Source organism: Paralichthys olivaceus, chromosome 19 (genome assembly GCF_024713975.1).
Source record: "Paralichthys olivaceus isolate ysfri-2021 chromosome 19, ASM2471397v2, whole genome shotgun sequence".
Classification (NCBI taxonomy): Eukaryota; Metazoa; Chordata; class Actinopteri; order Pleuronectiformes; family Paralichthyidae; genus Paralichthys; species Paralichthys olivaceus.
The window spans coordinates 9,504,296-9,530,204 of NC_091111.1; the positions used below are offsets into that span (position 1 = coordinate 9,504,296).

Sequence of the window (25,909 nt, forward strand, 5' to 3'; positions counted from 1 at the left end):
CAAATGTCCCACTGCACCTTTGAATTTACATAGTTTTGTATTGTATTGTTTTTGACTTTTTTAAAGTCAGCTCTTTCTACCTTGCTTTTATTTTAATTTAACTATTGCACTGCTGAGTTGACCGGCTTCTTCTTCTCAAACACCTTTAATTTTACTGTTGACTCCTTGTTAACTTGCATATGACAAATCAAACTTGAAACTTCATTATACATTTTATCTATATAGCACTAGACTTAAAATGACTATACAAATACAATGTATTAGCATTAGTATTATCATTAGTATTTGCAGTATAAGTATTAGTTTTAAACAAAATTAAGACAGCAGGATGAGACAAAACAACCATAAGGTAAAAACACATCAGGAGAAAGCTATGGTAAAACAAAGTATTTGTATACAATATTTGTATCATCATAAGGTTTCTTTTGCAAATGTCAATGGATATAATTAATATTTTTGTCTGATATATCCATTAATATATTCACCTTATTCATGATTCGGGAGTTAAAATGTTTAATTAAATCCAGTTACTGGAGCTTTCAGATAGAACTCGTGGCTTTAATTAGTATATGATATTTGGGTTAGTGTGGTTGTTTTTTTTCCAGTTCGATTTTCTTTTAACTTCAACAGTCAAGTATGAATCTTGGAGCTTAAGTTCAGGATATATTTCAAAATGTAAGAAAACACCATTCGAGAAAGGGAAGACTCTCTTGTTGCTTCACCTAAAACCTAAATATACTCACTGAAAATTATGTTATTGCTTTTCCTGATTGGCAGAGGGTTGAAGTCAGTAGCAACACTTTCAAAGTACTGTCAAGATTCTTATTTCCTCAAGTGTGCACATGTGGCATGTCTCACCAATTGTTTTTGCAGAAATCACATAAAGTGTCCCTAATTTCATTTGTCTCTGCTTCCCAGATGTAAAACAGTAGCTACAGTCAGCACCAGCAGAGGGTGGTCTCTCCACACATGAACCACCTCAGCACAAGCTCTGTAGGCAATCTGTCCCACACAGATGGGGGAGCCAGTAAAACGCTGACTGTTTCCACTCTGTTAGGCTAGAATGAGCTCCTTAGTCATATAATTGCTAATGAGATGAGTGAGTGACGGGTCAGGTTTGCGAGGATTTAACCCCTGCAAACTGACCCTTCACCCTCTAACAGACCGGCTCGCTCAGAGGACGGGACAGGTCTGTCCACTGTCAGATGATAGACCTATATATAAGTTTGCCATCTTATTAAAGACAGGGACAGAATGGCAAGTTTAGGAACCAATAATTTATTTTACACCAAGATTGTTTCCTTAAATTGTTGCAAAGGAATAAGATTTATTTAAATTATATATCAAAGTGTTGAGGGTTAATCATGGATGTTCCTGAACTCCATGGTGAGTTTGTGCACATATATTCACATATTCCTTCAGCAGCACCGATGCGGGTTATAGTGACCTCTGCCAAACGCCTTTGATAGAAAAGCCTTGGTCCTCTGAAATCCTCTTAGTTCCCTGGCTTAGATCTCTCTGTGTCCCTGAGGAGGACAAATGCACCTCATCTCACTCATCTCATCCAGTCAATCATTCACAACTCCACCCTCCATCTCCACCACACTGCCATGGGTGGAAAGAGACGTGCTCCTGGATAAGACAGGGCAGCGTAAAAAGGTTGTGCAGGATGGAGGGAGGAAGAAGTGGGAAAAAGTGGGTGAGGGAAAGATGAGTAAACGAGGAGAACTTGTACACTAAATGCATTTGCTGGGAAAGAAAAGGATTCTGCAGCCTGAGACATGAGGTATCAAGAACAACAGACTGAGTATGATAGTGGATAAATAATTAAACACATGCCATTAGTTAATCCACAACACAGTCAAAGAGCAATGGGCGTTTGTGGGTTTTTCCCAGCGAAGGAAGAAAAAGATAAAGTGTGTGAAAGAAAAAAGAAATGAGATGTGAATGAGACAAGAGTACAGTTCTGACATTTGAATGAGTCAGTAAATATCAGTGTCTTGTACAAAACAAATTAATTAACTAATATTTGGACGTTGCAGGATGTTTTTTTTATCATATGAAAAGACTTGTAGTGTAGTAATGTTAATGGGCACTCCATCAAGCCAAATGTTAACTAATCCATACAGTTTGAGAGCAGCAGCAACCTGGTGGCAGATTAGCTGAGGCTTCTCTTCCAGTGACCTGCTTTCCTGGGTAACTCATTGGAGTGACGTGGAAATAAGCTCTTTTGGAGCTAAAGCCAATTTACCACCAAAGATTAGGGCAGATCTGTCTGGACAGGCCAAAGACGCAGCCCTGCCTCTACCTCTCTCTCTCACACACACACACACACACCTATATTAGCTATTATGTCCTTTTAGACCCCAGGATGGAAGAAAGCAAGATGGAGGAATAGAAGGGAGTACAACGTTGCTTTTCACACCAAAAGCAAACACAAAGACACACAATCATAGTTTATGGGGTGCTGGTCTTTATTTCACTTACATGTGCAGCCAGAAGCTGATTCACTTTTTATTTTAAATTAACATTTTTTAATTAAAAAAAAGAGGATCAGGATGAGTTTCCCTTCAGTCCTACGTGGCAGTGAGACAACGCTCTTATTCCCGCACCTCGGCTACATCGCACAGCAAAAAAGAAATAAATCATGAGGACCCACACAAAAAACATGTATTATAACAAATATACCCACACATTTGCATTAATTCTATAAGAAACTACCACCCCCTCCCCTTTAAACAAGTTTTTTTTAATTCACAATGAACACAAAGAAAATAGCATGTCATTATGTCAATGCAGCAGAGTTATATCAGGTCGAGACAGCACAGGAGTGTAAAGTCTGACACATGTTGGACTGGTGGCAGATGTGAGAATTTTGAAATGTATTTTTTTTTTATTCGCTACCTTTGTTCAACTCTAAATATTCGTAAACATTTCCCCCGAAACGGAGGGAAAATCTTTGGTATAAACCTCTCTTGTTCTTTTTGTAGTTAAAACCATTACAACTCTTAGAGCACTAGAAAATAAATCAGCGATATTAAAGACTATTTAAGCTTTCAGTTAAAACAACACTGGAATCCAGAGTACAAAAGTTGGAGGTGAACTTTGGTTGATAAGATAGTGGATGCTGAGCAGGTTATAGGTCCTTTGGTCCTATCACGGTCCAAAACACAGCTGGACAGACGAGCACGGAGCCTACGTGCTTTTTCTTGATTAAAAAAAAAAAATTGTTATGGAGAAAACCAACACCCCCCTCTTCCTTTCAAAACCAGAACCCATTACAGACACACCCACAATCACACAGAGCTACCCATTCACCTCCTGCAGTTGGTCACAAATCACATCCGTCTACATTATTAGCAGGGATTATGGTCTGGTTTGAACTCTCGTTTACTCCCACCCTTCCTTCTTCTCTGGCCTTTCTTTCTCTTTATCACCAAGCACGCCCCTCTTCCTTCTTTTACTCCCTTTTCGCTCTTCCTTTTCTTTGCCTTTTCCCGTTATCCTCCTCCTCCTCCACTTTACTATGACCGTTAGTTACCATAGAGGTGCCGTTTGCTACAGGCTTGCCTTTCTTTTGCGAGGAGGAGGGTTTTCCCCGGTAAGCGTGGTAGTAGAAGTTAGCGAAGAGGATGATGAAGGTGACAGCGTAGCCGATCAGAGCCCACTGCATCCAGCAGGGGAATGGACAGCCGGTGTATAGGGAGTGGCCGGCATGGCCGATGGTCACGTGGAACTGGATCTGTTGAACACACAAAATTAAGTCAAATAATGGAATAATTTCGCAACACAAGAAAAAAGTTCCTTTGATACACATTATAGACAGTCCTTAAAACATATGTACATTATATGACGTAACAAGCTACGAATTCTCACAACTGCTTCTCCGTAAAACATTGGTGTCAAACAATATAACAGCTAAAATACCATGATATGTCTTTTTCTAGTGCTTCCAATTTTGTCTATGACTATACTGCAATATTATGACTGAACGAGTACACCAGTAGAATCAGGGCTAAATCAATGAAGATATGTCCCTAACATCTGCTGGGGATCACTAACATCGGCTAATTTACAAGCGATATTCTCCATCTTGTCCTAAATTCTGGAATAGCATAGAAACCCTGATCTACTGCCACATGGCTTTCATAGTACTGCCATACAAGCCGGTCAGATTTACCTTTAGCCTCAGCGTACCCTCCAGTTCGGCCTTTATCGTTGATTACAGGGCCAAAACACTTGATGACGCTAAGGCGCACAACTGAGATTATGTCCCTAACGTCTGCTGGTGGCAATTAACACCTGCTAACAGCTACTGGAAGTTGGTAACTTAAATTGTCCAGAAAACCTTCAAACGTACAAGGATATTCAACATCTTGTCCTATATTCTAAAATAACATCTGTAAAAAAATATATTTCCACAATTCTGTGCCCACAGAACACAGTGAAATATATCTATATAGTAATACCTACCATCTGAATAATGGTGAGGTACTTTTTCCACCAGAGGTACTTCTGCATCTGAGGACCCAGCGCTGCCAGGCCATAGTAACCGTACATGATGACATGGATGCCAGAGTTGATGGTTGCCCCAAAACATGCTGTGGAAATAGTTACATTTGTATCAGATGTGACGGTGGTCGTGTTACTACTGGTTGGCATGCAGCTAATGGCCAATCAATATAAACGAAGATCAATCAGATTAAACTATCAGCTCGGGTTCCTTTCACCCACCTTGTCCACCGGGCACCCACTTGATGCCAATCCACCACAGGATGAACATAGTGCAGTGATGGTAGACGTGGAGGAAGCTGACCTGGTTGAACTTCTTCCTCAGGATGAAAAAGGCTGTATCCAAGAATTCCACTCCTTTGGAGATGTAGTACCACCACAGAGCAGATGCTATCTACAGACATGAAAAAGGGGAGAGTGGATCACAGACACTGACACCTTTGATAGATGACAGCCTAAGTCTGTAAATACAATTTGCAGACATGTAACCACACACTCCTGCAGATTAATCTCTTTCCAGCCTCTGTCTGAGTCCAGTCCTGTAAAGTGAAACTCTGCTAATAATTACCCCAACACAGAGAGCTGTTTTTATGATTACATCTGTGACTAACGCCAAGCAGTAAATAATATAATGCTTTTTAAAAACATTTCAAAATCAAAATCAAAACAAAATGTAGCCTACTACGCATGTCACTTGAGTACCCCACTAGAGGGCGCACCAGAGAACTCAAACTGTATCGAACTTCCTGATTTGTATTGGGTAAATAAACATGGCAACACTGGAAGATGTTAGCCTGTGTAGTTACTTCTGAGATTGTGGCAAAAAAAGCGATCATGTGAGGTCCTTAAATCAATGAAGTCGTAACAATGTCAATTTTGTTTCTCTTGTTCATCCAAAGTGAGAAATTGAAATTGGACAGTGTGTGGATGAAATGGCGGAGGGAGTGGGGAAGACATGCAGCAAAGGGCTGGGTCGGAACCAAACCTGCTGTTGGTGCAGGATGACTCAAGCCTTCGTAAATATGGCATAGCGTTACTTTTTGAGGATGTGCACAACCATTGTGTACGTGTAGTCAAAAGCAAGTATGTCTCCGGCCTAAAGCTACAACCATTGAGGTGAATCCCTTGCCTCACGTCTCTATATCTGTGAATGAACAGTCACATTAACAGTTAGATGACGATTTTCAATTCAGTTAAATTACAGTTAAATTCTAAAATGATGTGAAAAAGACCTGGAAACCAAACAGGCCAACAAGTCTTCTCTCTGTGTTTTCTGCAGTTTAACCCTGTCTGACACACACGTACGCAGCTGCTCTCTAAGCCATGACACCATGGCATCTCTGATCTCACAGTAATGCCATCATTAAAAGGAAAGCCCTGAGATGGGGGTGGAGCTTTAGGGTGGCAAGACCGATCTACTCCTCCTCCCTGAGTGCAGGGCCACACCCTCTTTGTCCTAAAATCACTAAGAAGTAAACTTTTACCTCTAAATCCTCCCTCTGTCTTTTTCCTCATTTAACCCCTGACAAAAACAATCTATAAACACTACAGAGAAAGCCATATAAATGCCAATTTGTACTTTGAGAGGACATTTTGGCTTGTCTTCACAAATTCTGGTTTTTTTTTAGGTTTGGTTGGGTTTTGGTTTTAGGGTTAGGGTGAGGCATTTAGTTGTGATGGTAAGGGTTAGGGTAAGGGGTTGAGGAATGCATTATGTCAATGACTGTCCTCAGTGATAAATGTGTAGGTGTGTGTGTGTGTATGTGTGTGTGTGTGTGTGTGTGTGTGTGTGTGTGTGTGTGTGTGTGTGTGTGTGTGTGTGTGTGTGTGTGTGTGTGTGTGTGTGTGTGTGTGTGTGCGTGCGTGCGTGCGTGCGTGCGTGCGTGCGTGCGTGCGTGCGTGCGTGCGTGCGTGAGTGAGTGAACTTACCCTGACTTCATTGAAATCATTTGAGTAGTTGACTGGCTGACAGAGGTAGCTGTAGCCTGCTGCTCTGGTGGCTATTAGGAGCTGAGGACAATAACAAAAAGACAGGGCAAGGTTGAGAGGAATCATGTTCTAACCCCAACAACTGCTGCAGTGAGCACAAATAATCCCTATTTACTTGCTCTTTTTCAAGCAAGTAAGATGACAACACTAAAGGATGTTTGCAACAATATTTCCTTGATGTGGTTGAGTTTTCGATAATACTCTTTTTAGGGTCAGTTCAATACTCTGCTCTGCAATTGCTGCTGATTTGTGGGCACATATTGTTATTTCACTAAACTGTGGCTGAGAGGCTTGAGTTAAAACAGCTTATCTATGAGGGCAAGTGGTTCTTCGATGAATAAGGAAAATCTAATTTGACTTCTACTCGCATTTATGAGGATTGCAGTTTATAAATCCTGTGTGTTGCATTCATGGGCAAATGTATTTAATCATGAAAACCACTGTGGCACTGACCTCTTTGGCGATGTAAAAGTTGAGCACAACCATACTGAAGTTGTAGACTATGAGAGTCCTCCGCAAAGTGTAGGGCTGGCGATCCTGCATGTATCTAGGCCCCGCCCACAGGAAGAGCAGGTACAGGCAGCTGATGGCCAGTGTGGGGAGCGGAGATGACATCATCGGCCACTTCTCCACCCGCTTGTCTGGAGGAAAAATAGGGGTTAATGTCAGTAGTGGGAAAACATGGGGAATAAAGGGAGAGGATGGCAACTGGAAATGTCCCAAATGTGATTATCAAACTCACATACGCACATTTTTTGACACCTCAGTCTAATTGTAAAGATACAGGAACGGTAAGATTGTGAAACTATGATGACAGATCGTAGTTTGAAACGAGCCTGAATCTGAAGAGTCACAATGTTCAACACGAGTGCATGTAAAGATCTTACCTGCTATAGTAAGGCTCCATTTGTAAAATTCTAGAGTGTCATTCACAAAATGTGTTACAACCTCCATGGCTCTGCCTTTGGTCTTGATTATGCTGCAGCAGGAAAAAAGGACAGAGAGAGAAAGTGAGTCAGGACCACCAAATTAAATTACAGGCCATACGTAGGCCAGTGTAACCGATAGCATGAGGAACTAGTGTTTACACATGTTGTGCGCTCAGTATTAATTACACATGCTTTTGTAAATGACTGAAACATAAATCTCTACAGTGATGTATGCCCATGATGGACTGAACCCCAACATAACACTTTTTACAAATATTTGCTGTTATACTCTTTCCAGCATTTGCTGTAAATGTCTAATTAGGCCTCCTCATCTGAAACAGTATGGTAACATTAACCTCCCCAGGATCATAATTCACTTTCCATCGATTCAGATGATTGCTGCTTAGTCACAACAGTTTGAGATAATTGTAGGAAATGGGACGGACCAGGGATGGAGTGTATCGAGCAAATTCCTTTTCTCTGTCATAGATAGAACATTAAACTTAAACATTGTTGATGGATGGATGAATATATAAATAGATTGATAGAACATTTTAGCAACCATAACATCATGACTGTATTTTACTTATCAGACTGACTAATAGGACTCTATTTTGCAATGGACTATTTCTACTTTTACTTTAGAGATCAGAATTTTTCTTCCATCATTGTCAAGAGATAGAAAGATTGATAGATGGATAGATAGATGAGCATCATTACCTAACAGAGGCGTCTTATCCCCCTGACAGCAGGTGTCTACATATTAATCTATAATTAATCCAGACAGATCAGCTGTCCTTTAAATATTTAGTAATAGCTAAGCACACAGTAGCTACGGCCCATCAGTGATCACCGCACAGGAAAGTGCTGAGTATTCCGGCCCCAGTGGCTGCACATGACATGGGTGTGGACATTTTTATTTTCGCAAGACTCCCTGTAGTAATAATAGACTGTGCTGGCAGAGGGGGGATCAGATATAGAGGGTAAACCGGGTTTGTGTTGCGCGCACACACACACAAAGAAAGGGGCGCATGTGTCAGCAGGTTTCGCTCGGACCGCTCAAGAGGCTTAAATTCAATTGATCAACGAGCTTAGATGTAGGCCTAAGTACAAATGCCCAACGAGCCACAAGCCTGTTTGATGGTTATGTGTCTACATGCGCCATGTGGCTGAGAAAAACCTCATCCATGGAGAAAACGTGAGGATTAAACCTGCAAATTGAAACATCAACACTCGTTGTAATTTAGCATTAGGTAATTAAAAAATTGAAATACCTTACATATTGCACAGTTTATTCATAGCAAATCTACATTTTAAAGGCAAATAAACCCATTTAACGGACGTTTAATCTTTTTCTTTTGGTTAATTCTATCGTGCGCTTTTACGCACTGTGCAGACTTAACAGGTGGGCGCTGAGAGCGGATGAAGAAAATTAGATTAGCCTCCTTACTACAGTTCAAAGTGTTTCCATCGACGCTTCAAGAAATATTCAGCACACACAAACACACAATGATGAAAAAACACGCCGCTACTCACGTCCTGGATATTTAACAGCGTGTAATGACATCCGGTGCAATTTGATGCGCAGCTCCTCTCAGTCACTGCTCAGATCCTCTTCTTTATCCTCTTCTTCCTCACCGCTGGTCACTTTCTGCACCGCTCCGGTTATTGTTCGTCATTAAAGAGCAATTTGGCAAAAAAAATGGACAAAGGCAAAAATCTATGACTACGTTAGGCCAATTATGCATCCGGTCCGTGCGCGCTCAGCCGCATCATCTTCTCCCTCCCAGCCTCCAGGACACTGAGAAGCCGGGCGGCACTGCGCATGCGCGATTCGACTCGTGTGTCTCGCGTGCGTGTGTTTTGCGCGTGCGCAGGGTGCTTGGTAGAAGTGCTTCCGTTCGTTCGTCCTCTGCAGACTTCAACCTGCTATAAACCAGCTAACTTCTCAACTAATAGATCTAAATACATTGATGCGTCACGGATGAAAAGCGGAGCGCACGTTTCTACATCTTGAATAGAAGCGTCAAGATGTTTTCCCTGTAGGTTGCTGGTCCCTGCCTGTGTTACCCCACTAGATGGCGCTGTCAAGCTATCGTTGGCCCTGGAAGTCAACTGCCATCTCTAAATATCAGTCCTCCTCTGGCACAGCCTCAGCAGAGAAGAAGTTTCTCTGGAGGAACCCAGATTTATTCTGTCACAGTAAGTAAACATTCATCCCGCCAATGGATGTTATTCAGTTCCTATTGTAATGTCACTGACAGTTTATCGTCTTATTTTCTATAACAAGCACAAAGTAAAGGCCCTGGTGGCTCATGAACTAACCAGTGTCTTCTCAGCTTGGCATAGACTGTGCCATTTTTCAGAGGCCCTGGTTCATTTAGAAAAGGCTCCATCACTCCTCTCCCAGAGTCATTTAGGGATCTGCTCTGTTACTTTGCTTTTCCATGAGCTACTTTAACAGATCCAGCTGGATATAACATGTGTGTGTCCGTGTGTTAGAGGTCCCTATGTGCTGGTGAGTCAGAAGTCAGAAGAACGCATGTCTTGATGTCCCACAAATCTAAGACATAAATCTATCCTGCTGAGGTCCAAACCTCATTCTCATTCAGTCAGCGCACATGAACCAAATCCCTAATGGATAATACATCAGTATATTTCAGAAAATAAAGGGTCTGGATACAGTAACAACGATATAGACACTTCTGTGATATAACAACACAACATAATTGTTACCGGTAAAAAAACAAAAAGCAAATAAAAGATCACACTGACGGTGAAATCAACCCAATACAAAGCCACAAAGAAATCTATGATTGACATAACTGTTCATGAATGATGATATATGTAATATGTGATTTCTGTTTGCATACCACAAACATGACAAGAAAAGTTGCAATTTCACGATAATAATGGTATTTGTAGTTCTTATCTCTAAAACCTAAATTTCTTAGCATCCTTACCCATCCCTGCCTGAGGATGAGCAAGGATCGAACTGATTTTGGAGAAGAAAGTTGGTGTGGAAGAGGACTTTTTTTCATTCAGTCTCTTCATTTGGCACAAGTGCAGTGTTTGTATGGTGACAACGTTTTGATTACAAAACCGTAATAATTGTAGAGGAATCCACATGCGCCATCTACAGGCCAACTGCTGCCTCTACATTCTCTGCAGGTTGCACATGTGTAAATATTGTCATAGCTGTTGCTTCCTCTGTGGATATAAGCGTTTCTTTATGTGCTGCTGGAGTCACTTTTCCATCCTTTAGGTGGTGGAGATTGGCATGTGTAGCACCCCCATGTGGGGAGTTTGCAGCTTTCTGAACGTGAATGTTAAACATAGAGGAACTTGTGAGATCCACCTGCCTGTCTGCACACTGTTGGTCTCACCTCCATCGTGCACACACATAAAGACACATTCATATCCGTGAACCGGTTTGGTTTGGCATATGGAGCAGGAGGCGCGTTTGTGGTCCTATAATCAGAAATGTCCTGACTGCTGGTCTGTAGTTCCACTGACCACATGAGTGTAACCTGCAGGGTTGGGCTGGCTGCACATTACAGGCTGAGTAAATATACTTAATGTTAGAACAGCTCTGATCGTGCGTTAACAACTCCCAGCTTCATGACAGTGAGGCAGCGTCTCTCTGAAAAATGGTGCGGCTCATGTGATTTTCCATTTATATCGAGTCCCATTGAGTTGTGGATGTTCAGCTTTTTGGCATTTATTCACCATTTCTCCATAATGAGACAATAATGTGTAAAATTATCATGCTTATTTTGCAATGTAATGCAAACAGACATGGAATCATTAGTGGTTATTACAATCGTTATATTCATTAAATTCATTATAATATTCTACATTAGAATAAAGTATAATGGTACAGTACCCTAAAGCTATTGGGAGTTTGATATGTAATGTCTTATCTAAGATCCAGTGGTGTTTGAATATGATGAAAATAGCAGTATTATAACATAAATTCTGAAGAAATTTCGCTTGAATATGTATAAAAATAAGAAGGGCAGTAGATGACATCAGGGACATGTGTTGAACAAGATTTCAAGAGTGAGAACAAAGGCATGAAGATGGAAACACAGTATTTTGTCATATTTGGATTCATTTTACCACATTTCCAGCATCAAAACATCAAAACATCAAACAACGCACCAAACAAATTCTCTTCTTTAAAGAAAAGGGCACCGCAGTGTTTTTTGTATTATGTTCCATTTGAAATTTGCAAAACATTTAAAAATGAGCGCTGCATCGATTTTCAATATAGTCATTAGGGAAGCATGTGAGTTATGTAACCGCAGAGTTTCGATTCTCATGTTGGAAAGTACTGGCAACTTCCAGAGACCTTATAAAACAGTGGTTACAACAAAAACAGTCGAGTTTTTCTTCAATGGCCTGTTTGACTCCGTGTGTGTGTGCGTGTGTGTAGTCATTTGTGTACCTCTTTGGGATATATTCCAGTGTAAACACAGACCTTGTCAGGACCTGTGGACCTCATGGGGACCAAAGCTCAGTCCCAATGAGGCAAATCTTCATTTCTGAGGTCCTGGTTAAGGCTAGAGAAAATATGTGAATTGTCGTTAGGTTAAGGTTCGGGACAATGAATGAAAGTCAGTGCAAAGTCCAAATAAGAATAGCAAATCTGTGTGTTAATGTGTTCAAGTGGTTATATAGTAGAATTTAAGTGTCATGTGTTGGTGACTGAACTTCCTGTTTTGACTTTTCCTCTTTTCTTTCTCTGGCTTCTTTCATTTTGTCCTTGTCATGTCTGTTCCTTCTTTTCTTTAAAATCCACCCACTGCCTTTTACTGTCTTTTACGCTCACGCACTTCTATCATGCTCGTCACATTTCATCTTACATCTGGCAGCGCCATTTTCACAAAAGGGTACACATTTCAGTTTCCAGCCCGGCGGATGCCAGAGCGCAGCCGCCTCTTCTCTCACCCCCGAAGCATCCATCAGAGATAAATTAACTTGTGATTTATGCTGGAACGCACTGTGAGCAAACCGCCAAACTCTCTGCGAGGAAAATGTACTTCTGTAGGGCACATTCACAGCCAACCACCTGGGACAAACCATTTTCCACATACCTCTGGAGCTGCTCACGGTTTTAAAAAAGTCTTTTGGGAAATACCACTTTTCCAAAACACTCTGCTGCTGCAGCATTTGTGGGGGTTAGTTTCTTTCACACGAGACTCCTGTAACCGAGAGAGGTTGGAGGTCAAACTCTTGCAGTATTAAGTATCTGTGTGCACATAGTTACACATGCAGAAAACCTCCAGCAACACTTCGATGGATCATTGTATCAACAGATGCAAAAATCTCCATGAAGATGTTTTCTGGAGTCCAGCCTCTGTCTCTGCACGTGCCGCCAGGAAATTACAGGCTTAAGGAGATTTGGTTCTGAGACTTTTCTCAATGGTTTGTGTGTGTGTGTGTGTGTGTGTGTGTGTGTGTGTGTTGGTTTGCGATGACTGTCAAGTCTACGCAATGCACTCACATCCTAAAGAGGAACTCAATGACTACAGCATATGTGGAATAGTGCACCAACGATTTTCTCTTAACAACTGTACTCACGCTGCATTAATTTGTGCCCCCTTGCCCCTTAACTACAGTTTCTCCTTTTGTATCTAATTGCCGGTTTCTGTATAATCTGGATTGGGTTTGTTCCATTCGAGTCCCGTCATGTGGTTTTAATTTGAAAGTCATATGCATCAAGCTGAGATTTAACTGGCTTCACTCTGTTGGCGATCTCTCTCTGTCTGTAGCGACTCAGTGGATGGGGCATTAGGTCACAAGCCTGTGTCATTTTTGAGGAGACCTGGTCTTTTACAGCCTGTCATAAAAACTGGAGCTGCACACATTTATACATCCCCTTCATGTGTACACTCAAACATACACACACACACTCTCAAACACTCAAACACAAGCTCTTGTCCTCAGTTGGCCTCTGTGTGAGGGGAACGCCTCCCCTGCTGTAGTGTGTGGTCAAAAGTGCCCACGTGCACAAAATTCAAGGCCCAGTTTTCTTTCCTTCCTTCCTAGCTTCATTTCTTTCTTTAGCCTGTTCCTCTTGTAATTCTCCGTGTTTTGCTTTCCTTGTCTTAATTCTGTCCATTTTTCCTTCATCACTGTCTTTCAGAGAAAGTTTCTCTTCTCTTTTCTTCTTATTGGCTTCCACATGTCACATGTCCATTAACGCTCTGAGTCAAACAGTCACATACACATGCTCTAATCTTTTATTTATATAGGGTAGGTTGGCTGAACATGGAGCACTGGTCCTGAAAACTAAACACAAACGAACACGATAAACAAAGAAAACCTGTTTAAAAAAGGTTATATACAGCATATGAGGTGATTATTTAGATTTTACATCAAGGTACACTTAAGTTTAATCTTTACTAAACCATATGTGGTATAAATTGTTTCTGAGGCATCAGTTCAGTTAAATATGAGAAGCATATCAGTGGTGAGGTGGGGCAGGAATCGGCTCGGCACACCCTTAATTACAGGTTTGAATTCAGATCTGGATATACCCATCCTCACACGCTGACGACTGTTATAGATAATTAGAGTAAATGCATAATGAGTGAAAAATATTTAAGTATTCAGTAATTAAGTCGAGGAATGCTACACAGATGAACTCGCTTCAATGTGTTGTCATTCATCACAGGTAGAGGGACCGCAGCCTAAGGCTTGCAAAACAAACATTCACACCCTGTGATAGAAAAGGAGCAATATCTACAATGAGGACTTTTTATTTCAGGGCATGTGTTTGTGTGTGGTCGCCCTTTTTGTGAAAGTCTCCACTGCTGAGGTAGTTAGATTATTGCTGTCACCGTACGGTCTTCTATAATATTTTCATTACCTGCGGTGCGGCCTGTCAGTCACCATCGAGTGCAAACCACAGAGGTTATACAGAGGGAGATCTCAGGTTGGTGGCTCTGCAGGTGGGGGTGGGGGCTCGACTTGGCTGGCCCACCCGTTCTTTCCCGATGAAACCCGACTCTCGACTCTAAGCTGCACGTCCAGGAATGACATTCTTTGTCCAGGCTTCAGCCATAGAGCGTAACCTATGCAGTGATCCCAGAATACTGTTGTTTCATGCACTTAATGAAAAGGGGGCTCGCGGCATTCACAGTGAAATAACAGAGAGTGAGAAGAAAACAATATGAAGACCATCGTGTGAACCAAGTGAAATAGTTAGAAGTTAATGGGTTTTATCCGTCTATTACCATTTATTATTACGAGGCTGTGATACATTTTCTGTAACCCAATGATGACGTCAGCATGGTTAGTTATATTCACCACAAACAGTGGCCATTGGATCCCTATGACTAAACTCCACTTGTAAAAATCCACTTATTTTTCAGCTATCTACAGTATATTAACAAATGAAGTCTTTGCGCTGTTAAAAACACTGTTAAAAGCTCCTCATAACCCACTTTATGGGCTCTTAGGCAGAATGTGATGAATGTGCGATCTTGATGTGAACACTTCGTAGAAGTATGACGATATCTTGAGCGGAAAAACATTTTTCATCCGTAGACTAAGGTTAGCTGGAAGCATGTACTCTCTGTTCACTGAACTGGCATGAAGACAGGAAATATGATGCTCAGGTTTTTATTTCTCACCCTCCCTCCACTCGGTGAGCAACCTTTGTCGTAGTGCATGGTTGGATGTTTGGACGGTTGGATGGTGTAATGCAAAACCATAAAAAACAAGTAAGGCTGCACAAAACAAGAGTAATTGGATCAGTTTTAGAGTTACAAGAAGTTTGATATGCAGCCAGTGGAGGGGATCTACCACTGTGGCCTGGAAACCAGGAGTCAACATGAAGCATTTCCAGTGAAATGTGGTGACTAATTATATTTGCAGCTGCTACAGGACTATGGCAATATGTCCAGAATGGGAACATGGTTAATGGACACAGATGGCCTACATAGTAGATCTAGGGTTACTTCCTGTGAAATTGAAACTTATATTGTAAATTCTATAGTGCCATTGTTAAATTTATTAGCATTTATACATTTTAAAGATAAACTAAATACTGAAGACGCACAACTCAAACCCAATATCATCCTTTAGTAAATTAGGAGAACTCAGTTATTTATCATTTAGAGTCTCATACATGTTTTTTTTTTTTTGTTTTTTTTTTAGCCTTCTCTTCTTCGTCTGTTCCATTTATTGGTGGATGGTAACCAGCATCAAGGTGCATTATCGCCATTTACTGGATCTGCCCTTTCTCCTGACTACTCTCCATTATTGTTCTACAGTAGAGGCACAAAATAGCTTCTACTGTACAAAAATGCCATCAGTCCTGCTTATTTACATAAAGCACACACTATGTAACTTTAGCTGAGCAACAGAGCCCCTCAGCCACATGTGCTTCTGTTGGACTTTCACATAGAAAAAACTCTGAAGCCTTTCAATGTGCTGTCTGCGTAGTCCCACTCACTGAACTGAAACACAACTCAGTAGTTAATATTACCCACGATCCCTGGCTTTGTGAGCCAGAATAGCTGTTACAAATACACCAAACTCTGTTCAGAATTCTTGATCATTTTATTTAATAATTCTGTTTTTTAATGACTTCTAAATATTTTTGAACTGACCAACAGCTCAACGTTACTCTTGACCTTTTTCAACCTGATTCTGATTATTTGAGCTGCGACTGTCAGTCACCAAAGCTACATGAGCAAGAAATTGAATAGAAATAAAAAGCAGCACCATTCTCCCTTTCCAAGTCAGTGTACCATGAGAATTTCCATGAGAACTTTTACTGATGCTGCTCGCGCGCTTGCAAGGTATTGCTGTAAATACAAATTACAAATGTGGATATCATCTGTCCTTGGTGACGCATACTGATTCTAGACTATCTTTGGAATGCTCCGGCCAATCAGACATAAAGTGGTACTGCATGATTTTTGTATTACATACACATAAATTTGATTTGTGAGACACAGATTTAAAAGAGGAACAGTTGAAATTGGGTCAGCAGAGGCCGAGATGTCCTGGTTTTCAGTCGCTGGTATGAATCAGACTTCAAGCAGCTGGATCCTTCTAATAACTCTGAAGCCAGACGCTTTGAAGTTGCCCGTTAAATGCTCATCTTTCAAATTCCATACCCTGACCTTATAATGCAGGTTTTTTTATTTTTGAAGATTCAAGCCTAACTCATTATCAGGGTTATTTCCTCGTCTTCCTCCAGAGTTTCCACAGACTGTATTAGTATCATGTATAGTATATATATATATAGTCCTAGATTGTTGTCCCTTGTTTTCTCAAAGAGGTTTTATTTTTCTGGTTTTCTAGAAGCATTTCTAGAGTTAAATAACTAGTGTTAGGAACCATTTGTAGCTTTGAGTCCATCTGTAGCACTCTTCCTGTGTGCATACTGACGTACTGTATATGCATATACTTTAAACCTTCTTATATTAGTATTGAGTATGGAATTGGGGCAGCATTATTTTTACAGCAGCTCCTAGCTGCAGGTATAGCAGTCGGTAGCTAATCCCCTGCCCCAGAGAGCTGAAAGCCTCTCAGCACTGTCACGTTCCGTTAATGTTAATCTGGACTGGATGCATTCCGAAGGCTGACCCACTGCCTGTGACCCTGCCGCGGCCGAGGTCAGAGTCTGACGTCAGGGGAGGCAGGGTGACCTGTGCCAGTGTGCCACCCTGTGATGATTACCTTCAAGAAGCTGGGTTTAAAGTCAAAGACCTCAGAAAACTGTAAGATTCATTATTTGATGATTACTTAAATTACATTTTTGTTTAAAAGAACAGAGCGCTTATAGCTATTAAATATTTGTTCATTGAAAGACTATCAGCCTTATTTGACTTGCTGAACTTATTGAAGCATTATTCAGAAGGAAAGCAGCTGTTCTATGTTATATGATGGACAGTCTGATACACAGAGCAGAGGGAAGCACATTAACTTAGGACATATGATGATCATACCAACTTTTTTTTACCCAGCAGGCAGCAGGTCGATGAAATGGCTGCATCAAGGGGGCAAACTTGAACCAGTTGTTTCCATGAAGAAATTCAAGACTTTAATTCAACAAATTACTGCCACTCAGAATTATGTGGGCTTTCAGTATAACCCATATGTGACCACGGTACACCAGGCATGAAGATATTTATTAAAGTTTTGCAGTTTTGAATATCAAACATGGTTTATATTGAATAAACCATACATTCCTTGGTTCAGTGTAGTATTCTTTTGGAGAATGGCCAGTAATAATAATAATAATATGTTTAGTGTAGTGCTTTTAAAAATGCACAGACTGGGAAGCAAGTAAAAGCAAGTAACTAAACATATAAAGTACATGTCATAGTCACATGTAAAAAAAAACTTTAGAATAAAAAAACGTATTAATCAATAATAATAACCACAATTTGTACTAATTTCTATGTGCATGTTTTTAGCAGATTGTCTTGTATAAGACCTTAATTCAAAGTAAGGGTTTTAGCTTGGTACATCTTAAAAATAACAAAAAAGGGTACTTTTATAATAACATTAATAAATTAACAGGGCCTAGTGTGTGTTAAGTAGAATAAAGGTTGCACATTGTAATTCACTGCCACTGGCTTTGGGGGTTGTTGTGATGCCCATGTGGTGCACACTCCCTCCTGTGCTCGTAGACCTAGGGTTACTATGCATAACCTTAAATTACATTGTATCTCATAATGCACAGTTTACAGAATAAAATAGAATAAAAATGATCTCAGTGTGTACTTTAATAAACAACCCAGGTTTTATGTGTCTGAAACATCCCCATAGACCCTCTAAAAAGACAGACGACATGACAGCTCCCAAAAGTGAAGCCAGAGTGTCTTGATCGCCCCCTGGTGGCTGGCTGCAGTATTGGTCATAAACCCAGCCTCCTCCCTGTTAGGGAATGGGACTTGGACTAAGATAAAAAGTCAAAGCACACGTTAAATACATTTTCCCTAATACAGCGTGATATAAATTTAACAACTCCCCTAAACAAACTATCTCAGCAATATATCCCTCACACACATGTAGCCCATTACTCTCCAAAATTATCCTAAAATTGCAATGTTGGCATTCTATCGACATATATTTGTCTTCTTCAGCAACATTTAAGGCAAGAGAATCACAAGTGGAAAAAAATCAGTTGAGGCCACACTGTATATTTTATCATTCAATATCTGCCCTGTTTTTGATTAGATTAAATTCATTGACTTCATGAACATTCCTTCACCTTTTTCTCAAAGTCAGCACAGACAGAAATAACAGGTCAAACTGACAGTCCTGCCGCTGGTGTGTTATTATAGTGAGTCTGACACTGGTTTTACTCATATTTAATCTGTCAGCTTTGGTTACTAGTGGTTTATGCTAAAGCTGCACAGGAACAGACGTTCTCTTTGTCTCAGTGGGGCAGAAATATAGCAGTGGAAAGCATTAAGGGCTGAGGGAGACCAACCCCCCATTGCCCTTAACGCCCTTCATAAATGGGACATTAAGTGTGGTTGTATTCAGAAGAGGGAATAACATGAATAATATCAGTTTAGTAAGAAATACAAAACAGAAGAGTTTAGGCACAGAGCTATTTTTATGCAGTATATTTCACACAATGGAGTCTGTTTGTGCCAATAGGCATTTGTCATTTTTAATAGTTGCAATGACCATTTACTATGTTCCGAACCCCTATAGACCACTCAGTATGTACTACTTAAATAAATACCCTGTATGTATTTGTTCTCACTCATCCTATAAATGAAATTATTGTGAAAACCCAATGTAGTCACTGTTACTGGGAGATTCTGCTATTTTTCAGCTTGAGCCCTTTATTTATAAATGTGGCTGCGTAAATGAATGGTACTTAAAAAAACCTTTGGAATCGGTCCGGTTGGTTGTCTCCTCTGGCAGCTCTGACACGACAGCAGTGTAACAAGGCAACAGCCACAGTCCAGTAAATGTCCTTTTAAAGTTGTTTTTTTTGCCAATAAAAGGCTCAAATTGTTAGTTTTGCTTAGAGTCCGGCAACATAACACGTCTTTCTCACTGAGAAGTGTCACTTACAATCGTGCAGCAGCTCGTTACACTTGGTTTATTTGAACACACTTCCAGCATCACTGCAGGTGATCCAAAGTAGCGTTACATATTGAAACTACAAAACCTCATGTTGAACATATCTTAACTTAGTCAATTTATGTGTTGGAGAACACGTTTACGACTGTTTGATCTGATAAAGTCGGATTCTGTTTAATGGCTGTAAATTGGTAGGCCCTTTGAAGAATAGTCTGCTTTAAAGTTCAGACTTACATCCCCCAGAGTGTTCTGTCATTACCTTGCATACAATTTACCCCACAATGTCTCTCTTGTTTTTTTAATAATGTGCTTTCTTTCAACTGAATACTTTTATCTTCCATCTTTATAAATGAAACATTTGTGCAGATATCCACACAATCGTGAGGACACTTCCTGCACACTACAATTTGGGTGAAAACCAGACTTTTAATCTAAAGCCACAACCTAGTTAAAGTTTTGACTTACATATAAACAGTGTTGTTAGCATGGATGTTAAGGTCTCATTTTAACTTCAGTGTAAATCAGTTTTGCACATGTATCATTGATAAGTTATTATATCAAACATTTAACCTTGTATGTAATGAATAATAGTCTTAGGGTTAGGAATGGGTGCTGGAAGTTATCTGAGTTGTTCCTTTGGCTTTAATACCACTGAGGAAATGACTTTTTAAACATCTGAGTTTTAAAAGCCAACATGAGACAATTATGTTGAAACCCCAGTTGTATTCCCAAAACAGAGATTACTCCGGGAGTTTAGAACAGACAAGACAAACAAATCCCCAATCTTTTCCCTGATGGTTTAAAACAAACCACTCTGGAAACATAGTTCATATCACTGACATTTAGTAATTCTTCCAGTAAATTAGGGTGTGTGAGGTTTTGTAATGCAGTATATATTGCATATATTCATACAGATACATTTTCAGCTGGTGAAATGTCATATGCCCATATTTCAATATTATGTCTCCTTTAAAAAAATCTAGATGCCTAAGCAACAAAGTTAACTTAAGTCAGAAATCCAATGAACTTTGGCATTATCAAATTGTAGTATCAACAAAGACAAAGACTCAGTGGGGAACAATAATCTTTAGCCTATCCGTCTCGGGGTAAAGGTGAGATGTTCAGCTCTAACTGGATTTTCTTGTGAGTACTAATATCTACTTGTCCTCAGGACTGGATGTTCCTCAAACACATCTTGGCAGTTAAATCTGATGACACACATTATTTTCTTTTGTTTTGCCATTACACTTGTTGCAAAAAAAATATATGTTGATTTGATCCAATAAATAAAAGGCAAAGTGCAACTGACATAAAAAATCAAGGGTATGTGTATATGTGCTTCTTCATGGATATTTGTTGCACATTAAGTTGCTTGTTGCATATTTTCTTGCCTGTTGCCATCTGGTTGACTAACTCCACTCACCCCACATAACTACATACAGTAAATCTGTCTTCTAATATTTAATGAGAGGCTAAGTGCTGCAAATTACTCATTTCAATTGCACCAATTACGCATGTTAATTGATCCTTTCCTGACCAGTTAACCAGAACCTCTGTTATGGTTTTGTGATAATTTGAGAAAAACACATGATGAGCATTTTTCTGTGCAAAAAACTTAAATGATCTACATGGAAGATTCAGTCCTGCAAAGCCGATGAATAGTTGCATTGTGAAATTTTAGTTTTCTTGCAGATCCTTAGGTGAACGGATTGATACGGCCGTAATTTCAAATAGGAAGCTAGCTTAGCCTGCGTGAAGAAGGGGGCTAGCCTGGTTCTGTCCATAGTTAAAAACAAAAACATCTGCCTACTAGCACCTCTAAAGCTCAATGAACATATTGCATCTTGTTGGTATAATCTGTGGAAGACTTTGGTTTTTCTGATTTAATAAACAGCATATAATGAGTTGATTTGTTAAAATTACAGGTGCTGGTAGGCTAGCTTTTTCTCCAAGTTCCAGTATTCATGCTTAGCTAAGTTAGCTGTTTTTCCAAATTTTCCATATTCATGCTTAGCTAAGGTAGCTGCTTCCTAATTTCTATGCTAACCTAAACTAAGATATCTTTTTTCAGTTTTCATAATAGCTAACTGGCTGTAGCTTAATTTCAGTGTGCAGATACAGTATGAATGTGTTGTCAAATTTCTTTCTCTGAAGGACATATGTCCCAAAGATGTATCACCCTGTTCATTAGCACACAAATCCATTAAACATTTGGTAAATTATTTAGTCCATCGGTCTTTAGATGTGAGGTTTGTAACACAGTAAATGTAGCACACTTTCTTTGACACCTGTGAATGTTCTAAAAAAGACGGCAGCAAGTTTTTATACACCTGTTGGGAGGGACAGTAGAGAATGTTAGCTCAGGTATACGGATGATTTTTGATTCACCTGTTGTGATGTTGAAGTTTCACAAATGATGTAAAAGATTAAAAAGTAAAGTTCATAAAACTGGTGTTTTTAGTACATAAAGAAGTAAATGAACTCCTGTCCCTCTGAACTGGAAACTTCATGTCATCCTCACATTCTTTGTAACAATGAATCAATTAGACTGTCACAACATCAGCCAATACCACTCCTGATGGATTATTGATTAGGCATCTGGAGGACAGTGCAAGTCATAAGAGTGGTCGGTGTTGTGAAACAAACATTCTTGCTTAAGGACTGAGAATAAGAGCAAAGTTTGGCACAGATTGACAGTTTGAAGACTTGGCTTCATTTTTTGGTTCAATTTTTTCATTATAATCCCAATAAAAAGTTTTTCTCACCAATTTAAAACAAAAGAAATGCTGGATTTGTCTGTTTTCTCAATGGTAATTGACTGAAATGTCGGTACATATTAGGTAGACCACATAAATTAGCACATCTAAAGGGAAATAGTTGGGTACACCATTGAAATATTTTCTTGCTTCAGCAACATTTTACAAATGCCTAGATTAAGACGGACGCAAAATGCCTCTAAGGTCTCGACTGGAAACACCAAGGACATGGGGTTTCTGTAAACAGTGGAGGACACAAAAGCCACAGACGCACATGCACACCATCCATGAGGGATGAATCATCTGGGATCTGATGTGGTTAATGGTGACCAGTGTTTCTCTGTCTGCCCACATTCCTCCCTCAATGCCACATGGGGCTTGATAGGTTTTGCTGAGTCATCACAAACTTTGTTTAATTCCCACATTTCTTTCCTGTGGCTCCCGACCCAATGAAAAAAGTTATCTTTCTTAGCTGAAACAATAAAGTTAGACTTATAAATGGCATATGTGGGATAAGAATATGTCTGTAGTGACTCAGCAGTTGCATTATCTTGATATATATTGCCTATCTGGTTTATAAAAAACATTAAAAGAGTACAGATACACCACTGCACTCTTCAACATCGTTGGATGGTATCAAAGTATCAAAAATCAATGCAGCGGCACCAGAATATCATCTTATTTCTTCCACATATTCTTCCTTATCAAAACATTGTGACTATATTACCCACCAAGCAACTTGACCGCCAACAAATCAGTTCGCAATTCGGCTGTGTTTTACTTTGAGTGGCTAATTTGGACTTGAGCTGCCAGCTCAAAACTGTAATGAGTTGCAGACTACAGAGTTCTGGTAAGATTACCTCTTTTTCCTTCTCAGATTTTTTTTTTTCCATTTTCAAACTTGTAGTCCTCAGGGCGTAACTGGTGTTGACTCATGTGACCGTCATTCACAAACCAATTTCTAACCCATTATCTAACCTTAATTATCACAAATAGATTCCTAACAATAAGCAAAACCCAGTTCTAACCCTAATCCAAGTACCACCCCTAAAAAAAACATTGTCTACCTGTGGGGACTTGACCTTTGGCCTCATGGTCCCACATGTCCTTGAGGGTTAGAGTGTTTTCAGGTTGAATGCACTTATATAAATGTGAAAAACACACACAAACAAACTTGTTTTTACTTCTATCTTATTGAGGACACTCATCGACATTACATTTCCTAGCCCCTTACCCTAACCGTAACCATCCAAACTAAACGCCTAACCTAAATCTATTTCTAACCCTAACCCTAAAACCAAGTCTTAACCCTCAAACAGCCCATTGAAAAAGTTGACTGGTCAGAATGTTGCCACTTTCCAAAAATGTCCTCACTCTGTAGGTTCTATGCTTAAAATTGTCCTCACAAATATATAAGTACAGGAACACACACACACGCACACAGTGTGTGGAGGAGCTTGTGCTAAAATAAGAGATGACTGAATGAATGCAGACGTCTGCCGTCACTGACATTCCTTTATTCTTTCTGATAATTCACCAGACAAGCGGTATGTTCAATTCAGACTACGACTACCAACAAACTGGAGCCTGTCTGAAAAAAAAGACTGTAGTACAGATAAGTCTGTAATTAGTTTGATCCTTCGGTGGACCTTGAGGACAATTTAGTCAAAAAATGCCTCAGAAATTGTGTTGTTTTTTATTTAGTTATACATGCAAATAAATGAATGAGTTACTTTAAAGCATCACAATCTGCAGCACTTACACATCAGTGGGTTTTTTAAGAACTTCACATTTCACCCCATCTCCTCTGCCTCATAATTTCCAGTGAGTTTACAAAAGCTACGCTGGGTCTGCACTTTCTGCAGCATGTAAGGCACCAGACGGTGAAAAGTTACATTGTGATACGGGAACAGTCTCCTCCAGTAACACCGTGTGTTGAGCCACATCAATCTCTCTAATCTAAATGAGAAACAAGTGAAGCAAACTGAGCAAATAAAGTGGTCTGGAACATCAAAATATGTTATTATATGCAGATCTTTTGTTTTTTGTTGTAAACCAGCTCACTGTTATAGTCTGAAGTCACAGACTTGTGGTAGTCCTCACTGTATGGCCCACCTTAGGCAATCTGGCTTTTGATCTGTCATTGTTGTTTAGTATCCGGGACTAAAAGGATGTGGCCCTGAGCAGCAAAAAAGTAAATCAACAGTTTTTTTATTTGACAAAATTCTATTCTTTTCATCAAAGCAAGTTATAAAGGCAAACTTCTCTGAGGCAGTTAACTATGTGCATTACAGTATATACTGACAGACAAGAGCACAAATTGTGACCATGTGCTAGGTAAAGGCTGTAATTTGGAATCACTGCTATATTTTTTATGGTCCTTCACAGCAGCTATCCCTGTGGTATTTATGATTCTGTCAATGTCAGACACATAGGAGGGGTTGGGATATTTTAGTCAGGGTGGTATAAAATTAAATTTGAAGTGTCCATACCAACAGCAGAGGGATGAGTTTCTGTATATCCAAATCTGGAACTGACAGTGAGAGAGAAAGAGATAAAAACAGAGAGCACAGAGGGTAAAAGATAAAAATGGATGAGGCTCTATCTCAGTATTTTCCTTATATTCATGGCCCCAAACCCAAGATAGAGGAGAGCACTTTAATTACATCAAAGTGGTTGGCCTTAAAGAGACAGGAGCCAAGACCAAGTGTTTCAGACAGAGGCTGAAAAGAGGAGCTGCAGCAACAGATAAATTAAGCATAACAACCCAAAATAAATGTATGAACCTGAATATGAGCATATGTCTCATTTAATAGATTATTAACTAAGATGATAAAAGATAAAAAAAGTATAACAGACATTGAAAATGTTAACGAATGTAATGATACACAGAATCATCTTTTTTTTATTAATTCCCAAATGTATGTATTTTTTATTTTGTGTGCATTCTGCTGGGGCTTAATGAAATAGTAATTCAATAGTTCGTTCAGTTTATGTTTTATTAAGGTAAAGAAAGGACATTTATTTCTTATAATGATTCAATTATTTCCAGCTTATTTTTGTGTGACAGATGCTTTAAGCGGTGCTCCATAGACTCACCATATTCAGGTGGTATTAGTTATCCATTTCCAAGGAGTGATGAAAACATGTTGTAGGGGGAGCTGTTTTTCATGATCGTTTAGGGTGAAATAGAGGGACTAAAGTCACTGGTTTCAATGATACTCACGTGATATGCTGTTGTTTCCAATAAGTAGATGTACGGAAATGAGAAGATACCAGAGTAAATTGGTATTTATATCCATCTTTATGGGGCCTTCTGACATGAGAAGCATTTTATTTGATTTGAAATGGTCACAGTCCATAAAATCAAATGACTATAAACAAGACATAAATAACGGTGTACTCTTACAAGAATTCTCATCACGCCACATGAGTTTTATTATTCGCAGCGCAGCGTGTTGTTGTGTTGTCATGCATTTCTGACTCTGGCTGTCTTTGCAAGAGGAAAATGGTTTGCCAATGATTTCAGCGCCGTCATGTTTCAGATAGTGTTTATTTTTAAAGCTTCAACCATTAAAATGGAAAAAACTTTGCCATTTCAGACAATGAATCATCTTTCTTATACTCTCCTACTTTTGTTTCCTGACAAAT

At 39.6% G+C, this 25,909-nt stretch overlaps 2 protein-coding genes across 2 annotated transcripts in view; one reads left to right on the top strand and one right to left on the bottom strand.

Annotated features, from left to right (window-relative positions):
• Window positions 1-25,909, top strand: part of LOC109632470 (R-spondin-3-like) — a 63,830-nt gene that overhangs the window by 27,907 nt on the left and 10,014 nt on the right. The gene's annotated exons all lie outside the window — the stretch shown is intronic.
• On the bottom strand, window positions 2,451-9,247 carry LOC109632469 (very long chain fatty acid elongase 4). Its single transcript, XM_020091769.2, has 7 exons — window positions 8,967-9,247; window positions 7,389-7,480; window positions 6,955-7,142; window positions 6,442-6,522; window positions 4,735-4,906; window positions 4,474-4,601; window positions 2,451-3,742 (listed from the first exon to the last, which is right to left on the bottom strand). Exons 2-7 carry the CDS (start codon window positions 7,453-7,455, stop codon window positions 3,461-3,463), a joined length of 918 nt encoding a protein of 305 aa, XP_019947328.1. The 5' UTR covers window positions 7,456-7,480; window positions 8,967-9,247; the 3' UTR covers window positions 2,451-3,460.